This window comes from Guillardia theta (genome assembly GCF_000315625.1).
Source record: "Guillardia theta CCMP2712 unplaced genomic scaffold GUITHscaffold_89, whole genome shotgun sequence".
NCBI classification, from domain to species: Eukaryota; class Cryptophyceae; order Pyrenomonadales; family Geminigeraceae; genus Guillardia; species Guillardia theta.
In genome coordinates this window covers 343,319-354,925 of record NW_005434585.1, presented here as the reverse complement: position 1 = coordinate 354,925, position 11,607 = coordinate 343,319, and the positions used below count along the sequence as shown (strand labels likewise).

General features: G+C 54.0%; 2 protein-coding genes across 2 annotated transcripts; both read right to left on the bottom strand.

The window, feature by feature from the left end:
* Nucleotides 1-5,012: 5,012 nt before the first annotated feature.
* Nucleotides 5,013-6,953, bottom strand: GUITHDRAFT_115954 (hypothetical protein; the record flags this gene model as incomplete). The annotated part of the gene is made up of 3 exons (XM_005824907.1): nt 5,013-5,058; nt 5,115-5,391; nt 5,492-6,953. 3 exons carry the CDS (start codon nt 6,951-6,953, stop codon nt 5,013-5,015), a joined length of 1,785 nt encoding a protein of 594 aa, XP_005824964.1.
* A 1,634-nt stretch (nt 6,954-8,587) lies between these two features.
* GUITHDRAFT_43517 (hypothetical protein) lies at nt 8,588-9,415 on the bottom strand (the record flags this gene model as incomplete). Its single annotated transcript, XM_005824906.1, has 1 exon — nt 8,588-9,415. A coding segment is annotated over one exon (828 nt), but the record flags the coding sequence as incomplete, so codon positions are not given.
* Between the last annotated feature and the right edge of the window lie 2,192 nt (nt 9,416-11,607).

Here is an 11,607-nt window from a genome sequence, read left to right as displayed (position 1 = left end):
ACTTAGAAAGCTATTTGAAGTATACAAACCTCTCGCTTGCAGCTTCCTTGGCGCCCTGGCGGCTTCCCCTACACCTGGCAAGGAGCCATGCTGCCGAAAATAACGGCGCCTCTCTAAACCCTAAACCCTAAACCCTAAACCCTAAACCCTAAACCCTATTATTATTATTATTATGTGAGTTTATTAGAATGCTAGAATGTTGCTCGGCCTCGTTGTGGGCTTATGCAATTTGATCCTAGTCTAAAGAGGCGCTCGAGCACTGGGAGTACACGGCCTACAATGCGAACCCTGCTTCTGAGGCGTCTTTCTACTTTCTACTTCTGCTGTCTTCTCTTGGCTTCCTCAGCCTCAGTCAGGAGAGTTGCCTCTCCTCACCTTGGCCTTCGGTCGCCACCTACTCTACCTCCATTCAGCTTCCTCAGCCTCAGTCAGGAGAGTTGCCTCTCCTCACCTTGGCCTTCGGTCGCCACCTACTCCTCCTCCATTCAGCTTCCTCAGCTCAGTCAGGAGAGTTGCCTCTCCTCACCTTGGCCTTCGGTCGCCTCCTACCTTCTCTCCTTACCTTGGGCTCAGCTCAAGCTCGGTACGGGCTCGCCCCGTCTTCTTCCTCGCCCTCGCCTTGCTCTTCCTCCACTGTCTTCCTCTTCTTCGTCATCTTCCCTCATCTCCACCCGCAGTCGGTCCTTCTTGTCCACCTTCAGCGAGCAGGCCAGCACATGCATCTCTGCGAATTTACTCAGTGCTATGAACAGGAAGCTAAGAGATCGACGCTCTATGTCGTCGCTCTCCGCCTCCTGCTCAAGCTCAGCAGCTGCCGTTGCCCGTGGCGAGAACGCGCTGCCCCTCCTTGCCTTCTTGCTCTCTCCTTGCACGCGAGTCCAGCGCTTGCTCTGCAGCCACTTCCCCAGCTTCTCCTTGAGAACGTTGCGCCCCACTCCCTGCTCCTCTGGCATCTTCGCCCACTCTCCCAGCGACATGAACTCCAGGCTCCCCGGAGAGTAGAAGGTGTCGTGGAGGTTGCCAACGGCCTTGTCCAGGACCAGCTTGATCGGCTCGCTCGTCCCTGCCTCGTTCAAAGAAGCTGCATCTTCGATGACTGCTGACAGCTCGCTGACGAGCTGCATGTCCTCTTGGCTTGACTGAGATGCTGCCTCCATTGTGATCCTCTCCAGGTCTGTAAACTCCAGCCACTCTCCCTCGCTCTCCTCCTGTCGCTGCGCTGCGTCGCTGGTGCCCCGCTGACCAGCCGCCTCAGAGTCAGGCTCCTTGTCGAAGCCGACTGCTTCGAGCTTGGTTGCTGCGCCTTCGAGATAGAAGGGCAGCTCCTTCATCATGCGTCGAGCATCCTCCGTGGAGCCGAGGAGGATGCATAGCTTGGACCCGTTCCAGGACTTGGTGTTCAAATCCTCCTCCATGTCGATGCCTTCAACGTTGATCTCGAGCCTGTTAGCGATCTCCAACAAGACTCTCTTGACTCTTGCGATAGACGTGTTGCCGCCGTTGCACAGCCCCTCCATCTCCTTCCTCGTGAAGCGACCAGATGCCGCCGTCGACTTGATGATGATCTTGATCTCCTTGCCGTCCTTGCCGCCTGCCTTCTTCTGCAGTCTTGATGCCTTCTTCAACTTATTTCTGGACACAAAGCGATCAGCTGTCAACTCGACTGCGAGCGCCTCTCTGATCTTCGGGTCCTCGCTGAACAGAGTCAGGTGTACTCCCTCCATCGCTTCGCTCTCTCGGAAAGCTCGAAATGCTGTATCATTCGCCTCTGGGCAGCTCGAGGAGACGATCCACTCCACCTCCCTCTGTCTCCAGATGACGTTGGCCCCTACAGCGATGAAGCCTTTCTGACCTAAGCCTTTGTGGACTTGCTGTCCTGGCGCCCCAGCGACCAGCATGCCTGCCAGCGGCTGGAGTTGGACCGCTGCAAGGGACTGGCGCAGCAGCTGATAGCGATAGACGGCAGCTATCTCAGCCGTTGTCATGCCGCCCAAGGTTAGCAGGTGAGTCAGCTCTGCCAAGCTGCCCCCTTTGCCCCAGGGTCCTCTCTTGGCTCGAATCTTGAAAGATCGATCGTGCACGATGCTCACATGTACAGCTGTGAACTTGCGACCATCGATCGCGAAGTCCTCTCTTCCCTGCCAGAGCTTCTCCGCTTGTGCATTCGCTATCTCGGGTCTATACGGAGCCTTCCACATGATTGCTTTACTCTCTTGCACTGAGTCTACGATCAGTCCGATCTCTTCAAATTTCTTCTTCAGCTTCTCTTCATGGTTGACATACACCGAGGAGATGCCCAGGAGAGTCATGGAGATGAAGGAAGTCACCTCGTTGCCTGCTGAGGCGGTGTATGTCTCGACCTTCTCCTTCTTGGCTTCTTCAATCTGCTGCATAAACCACTCTCTGGATGCGTCACTCCATCCAGTCATCGCTTCTTGTAGAAGCTCACGTCGTGCCTGCTGACATGTCGAGCGGATGGCTTCTGCGATAGCGTCGGGGGTGCATCCCTCCACAGCCTTGCAAGCCTGGGCTGTCCTGCTGTTCGGATACCGCTTCGCGAAGCTCTTCACCCTCGCGACGAGATCAGCTTCGAGGACAGAGGCATCCACAAGTCCGCTCTGCCGCCGTGTATTGGCATGATCTCCGATACAGCAGGTTGCGAACATTTTCATCATACTGAAGAACCATACTTAGAAAGCTATTTGAAGTATACAAACCTCTCGCTTGCAGCTTCCTTGGCGCCCTGGCGGCTTCCCCTACACCTGGCAAGGAGCCATGCTGCCGAAAATAACGGCGCCTGCTGCCGAAAATAACGGCGCCTGCAGGCTGCCGAAAATAACGGCGCCTTCTAAACCCTAAACCCTCAACCCTCAGCAAACCCTAAACCCTAAACCCTAGTAGTAGTAGTAGTAGTCGATTTTATTAGAATGCTAGAGTAGTCGCATCGGGTACCTTCCCGGTCTAGTCTAGTCTAAATGGGTTCTCACGCTTGGCAGAGCGGCCCTTCTTGGATGGCCCGTTGTGGCATCCAGGGTTCTATCGTTGTTTCGCTGTTTCTGTTGTTTCCATACTCCTCAGTTCCGAGCCGCCGGTGCGGCCGTGTCTCCTCCGGGCCCGGGTTGACGGTTTCAGTGTAACCGTCCACCTGTCCAGTTTTTGCGCTAAGTCCATGTCCCTTCCCCGCCTGCCGCCTGTGAAGCTTCCCCGTCAGTCTGTCCTTGTTGACCTTTCCCCTGTCGTCATCCATCTGTCTCCTGTGTCCTTGCCCCTTCCTTGCCATGTTGGTTGTTTTTCGCCTATGAGGCTTCACCTTCGGTCTGTCCGTTGACCGTTGCCCTTTCGTCTTCCATCTGTCTTCTGTGTCCTTGCCCCTTCCCAGCCATGCTGATCCTGGTTGCTAGCTTTTGAGGCTTCCCTTGTGATCTGTCCTCGTTGATATTTACCCCTTCATCTTCCAACCATCTTATATCCTTCATGCTTGTTCTCTCAGGCTGTTGGTCGTGTCTCCTCGTCTCCTTGAGGTCCACAGCATGTGTTGCACTTCGAGCAGCTGGATGACTATCTTGGTCATGGCTCTGTCATTCATATCCTCGTCCATGAGCAAGTTCCGGAAATTTGTGGTCCATTCCCGCTCCATAATACTGCCTCTCACTCCTGCAATGAACGTGGCTTGTATGACCTCTGTGTTGTCGCTCCTACTTGTCATCTCTGCCCGCAGTGCTGCATATTTCTGTTCTTTCTCCTGAAACTTTGCTTTCAGGTTTGCCAGACTGCTTCCCTCGCCCGTGAACTCTGAAGTTCTTGCTATCTCCACCAGCACAATGCGATTGCTCCCTCTGAAGTAGCAGAGCCCATCTGGTATAAGATTGCCGTGCTCTGGTGCAGTCAGTCCTAGCCCTGTCATAGAGTTGATTGGCGTTTGCCACCAACTCTCCTGTTCAACACTTTTCTTCTTCCAGCTTTCTGTCAGGCATCCCTTGATTGTCTCCATTACTCTGTTGTGTGCCAAAGCGATCATGAGCTCAAATTCTTTGCAGGCTAGCTGGATATGCACCCAGCTTTCTTCCCTGCCTTCGCACCATGGGCAACAGGGGGATGTCGTCTTCTTCCACTGGAACAGCTTTTTCCTCGTAGGTGCTGACCAGGTAATAGCTTGGATGGCTGTCCGAAGTACTGATCCTCGACACCTCTGTAAGGCTCGACCTAGGATCCTTCTGCCCACTTGTGGTTCCAGGAGAAAGGTTTCCGTCAAGGTAAGGGGGGCTTCTTTCCTCCTCCGTTCCAGTTGTTCTTCTCTGATTATCTTATCCCATATTTTCAGTCGATCCATCCCCGGCCATATTTTCAGTCGATCCATCCCCGGTTCAGTCGATCCCTCCCCGGTTCAGTCGATCCATCCCCGGTTCAGTCGATCCATCCCCGGCTAAACCCTAAACCCTAAACCCTAAACCCTCGAGCACTGGGAGTACACGGCCTACGATGCGAACCCTGCTTCTGAGGCGTCTTTCTACTCTCTACTTCTGCTGTCTTCTCTTGAATCTGCAATGCTATCCCTTTGCTGCAGCTGATTACCACGTCTACATCACGCTGATGGAAGCCATATACTTCCATGATTTTTGCGATGGATTCGACTGCCACGTTGTTAAAAAAGTTTGCAAAGTCGAGGTATAACAGGATGAGGGTGTGTTGATTGCTCTGAGCGGAAAATAACGGCGCCTCCTAAACCCTAAACCCTAAACCCTATTATTATTATTATTATTATGTGAGTTTATTAGAATGCTAGAATGTTGCTCGGCCTCGTTGTGGGCTTATGCAATTTGATCCTAGTCTAAAGAGGCGCTCGAGCACTGGGAGTACACGGCCTACAAAGCGAACCCTGCTTCTGAGGCGTCTTTCTACTCTCTACTTCTGCTGTCTTCTCTTGGCTTCCTCAGCCTCAGTCAGGAGAGTTGCCTCTCCTCACCTTGGCCTTCGGTCACCACCTACTCTACCTCCATTCAGCTTCCTCAGCCTCAGTCAGAAGAGTTGCCTCTCCTCACCTTGGCCTTCGGTCGCCACCTACTCTACCTCCATTCAGCTTCCTCAGCTCAGTCAGGAGAGTTGCCTCTCCTCACCTTGGCCTCCAGCGCTTGCTCTGCAGCCACTTCCCCAGCTTCTCCTTGAGAACGTTGCGCCCAACTCCCTGCTCCTCTGGCATCTTCGCCCACTCTCCCAGCGACATGAACTCCAGGCTCCCCGGAGAGTAGAAGGTGTCGTGGAGGTTGCCAACGGCCTTGTCCAGGACCAGCTTGATCGGCTCGCTCGTCCCCGCCTCGTTCAAAGAAGCTGCATCTTCGATGACTGCTGACAGCTCGCTGACGAGCTGCATGTCCTCTTGGCTTGACGGAGATGCTGCCTCCACAAGTTGTGATCCTCTCCAGGTCTGTAAACTCCAGCCACTCTCCCTCGCTCTCCTCCTGTCGCTGCGCTGCGTCGCTGGTGCCCCGCTGACCAGCCGCCTCAGAGTCAGGCTCCTTGTCGAAGCCGACTGCTTCGAGCTTGGTTGCTGCGCCTTCGAGATAGAAGGGCAGCTCCTTCATCATGCGTCGAGCATCCTCCGTGGAGCCAAGGAGGATGCATAGCTTGGACCCGTTCCAGGACTTGGTGTTCAAATCCTCCTCCATGTCGATGCCTTCAACGTTGATCTCGAGCCTGTTAGCGATCTCCAACAAGACTCTCTTGACTCTTGCGATAGACGTGTTGCCGCCGTTGCACAGCCCCTCCATCTCCTTCCTCGTGAAGCGACCAGATGCCGCCGTCGACTTGATGATGATCTTGATCTCCTTGCCGTCCTTGCCGCCTGCCTTCTTCTGCATCCTTGATGCCTTCTTCAACTTATTTCTGGACACAAAGCGATCAGCTGTCAACTCGACTGCGAGCGCCTCTCTGATCTTCGGGTCCTCGCTGAACAGAGTCAGGTGTACTCCCTCCATCGCTTCGCTCTCTCGGAAAGCTCGAAATGCTGTATCATTCGCCTCTGGGCAGCTCGAGGAGACGATCCACTCCACCTCCCTCTGTCTCCAGATGACGTTGGCCCCTACAGCGATGAAGCCTTTCTGACCTAAGCCTTTGTGGACTTGCTGTCCTGGCGCCCCAGCGACCAGCATGCCTGCCAGCGGCTGGAGTTGGACCGCTGCAAGGGACTGGCGCAGCAGCTGATAGCGATAGACGGCAGCTATCTCAGCCGTTGTCATGCCGCCCAAGGTTAGCAGGTGAGTCAGCTCTGCCAAGCTGCCCCCTTTGCCCCAGGGTCCTCTCTTGGCTCGAATCTTGAAAGATCTATCGTGCACGATGCTCACATGTACAGCTGTGAACTTGCGACCATCGATCGCGAAGTCCTCTCTTCCCTGCCAGAGCTTCTCCGCTTGTGCATTGCGGAGGAAGGAAACAGTCACCGGGATCTCCTCAGCACTCGCTATCTCGGGTCTATACGGAGCCTTCCACATGATTGCTTTACTCTCTTGCACTGAGTCTACGATCAGTCCGATCTCTTCAAATTTCTTCTTCAGCTTCTCTTCATGGTTGACATACACCGAGGAGATGCCCAGGAGAGTCATGGAGATGAAGGAAGTCACCTCGTTGCCTGCTGAGGCGGTGTATGTCTCGACCTTCTCCTTCTTGGCTTCTTCAATCTGCTGCATAAACCACTCTCTGGATGCGTCACTCCATCCAGTCATCGCTTCTTGTAGAAGCTCACGTCGTGCCTGCTGACATGTCGAGCGGATGGCTTCTGCGATAGCGTCGGGGGTGCATCCCTCCACAGCCTTGCAAGCCTGGGCTGTCCTGCTGTTCGGATACCGCTTCGCGAAGCTCTTCACCCTCGCGACGAGATCAGCTTCGAGGACAGAGGCATCCACAAGTCCGCTCTGCCGCCGTGTATTGGCATGATCTCCGATACAGCAGGTTGCGAACATTTTCATCATACTGAAGAACCATACTTAGAAAGCTATTTGAAGTATACAAACCTCTCGCTTGCAGCTTCCTTGGCGCCCTGGCGGCTTCCCGGAGGCTACACCTGGCAAGGAGCCATGCTGCCGAAAATAACGGCGCCTGCTGCCGAAAATAACGGCGCCTGCAGGCTGCCGAAAATAACGGCGCCTTCTAAACCCTAAACCCTAAACCCTCAGCAAACCCTAAACCCTAAACCCTAAACCCTAAACCCTAAACCCTCGAGCACTGGGAGTACACGGCCTACGATGCGAACCCTGCTTCTGAGGCGTCTTTCTACTCTCTACTTCTGCTGTCTTCTCTTGAATCTGCAATGCTATCCCTTTGCTGCCGCTGATTACCACGTCTACATCACAGTGATGGAAGCCATATACTTCCATGATTTTTGCGATGGATTCGACTGCCACGTTGTTAAAAAGTTTGCAAAGTCGAGGTATAACAGGATGAGGGTGTGTTGATTGCTCTGAGCGGAAAATAACGGCGCCTCCTAAACCCTAAACCCTAAACCCTAAACCCTAAACCCTTCCTCAGCCTCAGTCGGGAGAGTTGCCTCTCCTCCCCTTGGCCTTCGGTTGCTTCATACCTGTCCACCTTCAGCGAGCAGCCTCCAGCACGTGCATCTCTGCGAATTTACTCAGTGCTATGAACAGGACGCTAAGAGATCGAAGCTCGATGTCGTCGCTCTCCGCCTCCTGCTCAAGCTCAGCAGCTGCCGTTGCCCGTGGCGACTCGAAACGCGCTGCCCCTCCTTGCCTTCTTGCTCTCTCCTTGCACGCGAGTCAAGCGCTTGCTCTGCAGCCACTCCCCCAGCTTCTCCTTGAGAACGTTGCGTCCCACTCCCTGCTCCTCTGGCATCTTCGCCCACTCTCCCAGCGACATGAACTCCAGGCTCCCCGGAGAGTAGAAGGTGTCGTGGAGGTTGCCAACGGCCTTGTCCAGGACCAGCTTGATCGGCTCGCTTGTCCCCGTGTCGTTCAGGGAAGTTGCATCTTCGATGACTGCTGACAGCTCGCTGACGAGCTGCATGTCCTCTTGGCTTGACTGAGATGCTGCCTCCATTGTGATCCTCTCCAGGTCTGTAAACTCCAGCGTCGCTGGTGCCCCGCTGACCAGCTGCCTCAGGCTCCCTGTCGAAGCCGACTGCTTCGAGCTTGGTTGCTGCGCCTTCGAGGGAGAAGGGCAGCTGCTTCATCATGCGTCGAGCGTTACAGCCTTGCAAGCATGAGCTGTCCTACTCTGCGGCCAGGCCCTAGCAGAGGCCCTAGCAGAGCACGTGACAGGAAAGACTGGGATAGACTAGGTCAAGGTAGACTAGGTTTACTTGAGGTAAACAAGTCAGACTGTGACTATCGCGCCTCATGACGAGCTGAGACGAGCCAACAATTCATAGCTCCTGCTGGCTGATCTTGTACTAGTAAATCTTGTAGATGCTCGTCGCGCTCGAGCGACACATCGGGCATGGCCTCGACGTCGCTCCCTCCTTGCAGTCCTCACACAAACACTTGTGACCACAGGGGATGAGCGCCCATTCAGCTCTTCGCTCCAAGCAGACGACGCATTCCTGGCCGCGATCTCCGACGGCTTCGTCGTACTGCTCCTGAAGCAGCTGCTGTAGCTGGCTGAAACTTGGTCGCTCGGTCTTCTTCTCCTTCCAGCATTTTTGCATGATGGAATAAACGTTAGGCGGGCATGCTGAAGGAGCCGCAAGTCGCTCGCCATCTACAACCTTGGGTCCCACTTCAGCGTCATTTGTGATTTCCCAATAAGGCACTTCTCCGTAAGTCCAGACCTCCCACATGGTCACCCCGAACGCCCACACGTCGCTCTTCTCCGAGTACTGCCTTCGTCTTATGCTCTCCGGCGCCATCCACCGGACGGGCCGAGCTGTCGAGCCTGCCGTGCTCACGCACCCGGCCCTACTCTCCCCGTACCCGCGCGAGGCCATGATGGACAGCCCGTAGTCGGCTATCTTGACGCTGAGAGCCAGGTGATCCTCCGGGTCTAGGCTGAACACAAGCACGTTCCTCGCCGCCAGGTCCCGATGCACAACCTCATGCAGCGACAGCTGCACCATCCCGTCACAGATCTGCCTCGCCACCTGCAGCTGCACCAGCAGACTCATTGTCTCCTCCTCCTCGGCGAAGTTGGACAAGATCACATCGAGAGAGCCTTTGGAAGCAAACTCAGTCACCAGGCAGCAGTCGCCGGAGCTCGGCTCGATGCTGGTGGCGAGAAGGCGAAGGAGATTGGGGTGACGGCCCAGCTCGCGGAAGATCTTCACCTCCTGGTCGAACTCTTTTCTCCTCCTAGTGCCTCCGCTGCCACTGATTCGCTGGATGGCAACCTCAGCGCTGCTGCCATGCGGATGCTGCCACCGAGCCCTGTAGACGAGCTTGGAGGAGCCTGAGCCGATCTGCTGCAGGCCCGTGAAGGACTCGAAATTCCACGATGGGATGTGACCCAACTGAGAAAAAAATTGGCTCGGAAAGGGATTCGCACATCGAGATACAAGACATGGCACAAAAGACCTGGGAAGCAACGTCGTGCTCCTCCCTCTCCTTGCGCTGCTGCTCCTCCCTCTCCTTGCACTGCGAAAACAAAACCAGGAATTTTCAAAATAAATGTCAGTCCAATCAAATCAAGGATCGAAAGTATCGATACTTTCGATCCGATGCTTGATTCAACTTCACTTGAATTGCTGTTGGGTTGAATCGAGCTCTGCTGTACTGAATTGGAGGTTGCATCTTTAGTGTCTGGAGTTGTTTGTGATTGCGATGGCATGTTAGATGCATTTCCACCAACGTTTGATACTAGTACAATGTCTCTGTTCTCTTTCACTTTGAAAAGGGATTTCTTCTCACGCTTTGGGGGAATTTGCCGGGCAACTGGACGATCAACATGAGGCATGACTGGACTTTGAACATCCTGGCGGTTTTGATACGCTGCAGCTGCTTGCATCGCCGCCATCTGATTCCAGTACATTTGAAAACCAGGCGATAAAGCAGAACCGGGCATGCCCGAGGTTGCATCTTTAGTGTCTGGAGTTGTTTGTGATTGCGATGGCATGTTAGATGCATTTCCACCAACGTTTGATACTAGTACAATGTCTCTGTCCTCTTTCACTTTGAAAAGTAATTTCTTCTCATGCTTTGGGGGAATTTGCCGGGCAACTGGACGATCAACATGAGGCATGACTGGACTTTGAACATCCTGGCGGTTTTGATACGCTGCAGCTGCTTGCATCGCCGCCATCTGATTCCAGTACATTTGAAAACCAGGCGATAAAGCAGAACCGGGCATGCCCGAGGTTGCATCTTTAGTGTCTGGAGTTGTTTGTGATTGCGATGGCATGTTAGATGCATTTCCACCAACGTTTGATACTAGTACAATGTCTCTGTTCTCTTTCACTTTGAAAAGGGATTTCTTCTCATGCTTTGGGGGAATTTGCCGGGCAACTGGACGATCAACATGAGGCATGACTGGACTTTGAACATCCTGGCGGTTTTGATACGCTGCAGCTGCTTGCATCGCCGCCATCTGATTCCAGTACATTTGAAAATCAGGCGATAAAGCAGAACCGGGCATGCCCGCTGCCATATTGGGATTCACGTTCGCATTGGGGCCTGGTGCGATTCCCGGGGACATGCCGGTAGGGATCGGTGCAGCAGCCATGCACGGATTCATATTTGCTCCCATGTTAGCAGTCGGCACATGAGACGTCATCTGGTGACTATGCCCCTGGGTTGTTGGAACAGTAGGTCTCGCCGGTATAGCTTGAGGTCCAGGAGGCTGCCCTGGACCCGATTCTAGACTAGGAAAGCCCGGTGAAGTCATGTGCTGCCGCATCATGGCTCCAACGCGGCTTCGTGATTGTGCGTTCATCGAAGCACTTGACAAAGCTGAAAGGAGTCATCACTTATTTACCAGTCTGCAGAAAAAGTAACAAAACCTGTTGTGTCTTGATCAGGTGAATCGGGGCTATCGGAAAGTGCAGGCGCTGTTTCATAAGGCTGTACATGGTTTGGAATTTGATTTGACCCATTCTTCTGCGAGCTCATGTTTGGTTGCTGCACAATGATTCCTTCAGGGCCTGTCAAGATGGTGAATACTTTGAGGTCAGACGAAATGGTCAGATAATGGCTCACCAGGTCTGGTATGTTGTCCCCCCTCCCCCCGCTGCAGAATGGAACCAAGGAGGCAGAATAGAGTCAGTAAATTATCGTGCAGATGGTGTCATGGCAAACATCATTCTTGGCATTTCTTTGCACAATTCAGCACACCAGGAAGCAGGTTGAGACATTGGCTCTACCCGCCTCGGTCTCACACATGCTCCACATCGTACAACACAACGGTTCAAGGAAAGGGAATGAAAATGTTTTCGATATGTACAAAGCAGTACGATAGATTCCTCTACAAATATCACAAAATAATGTGACCACCAGCATGACCTCGACCTCTGCCGCCTCTGCCTGCCTGCACGCGGCGCCTTGGCCAGGGAAGGCTCCCCTACCACCTCCCCCCATACGCCTGGAGTACCGGTAGTGCCAGCCTCCGGCCCACCCTGATTCGGGAATCCTTCTTGAACTCCTCCTCCTCCCCGTCCCCCTCCCCTCCTCGTCC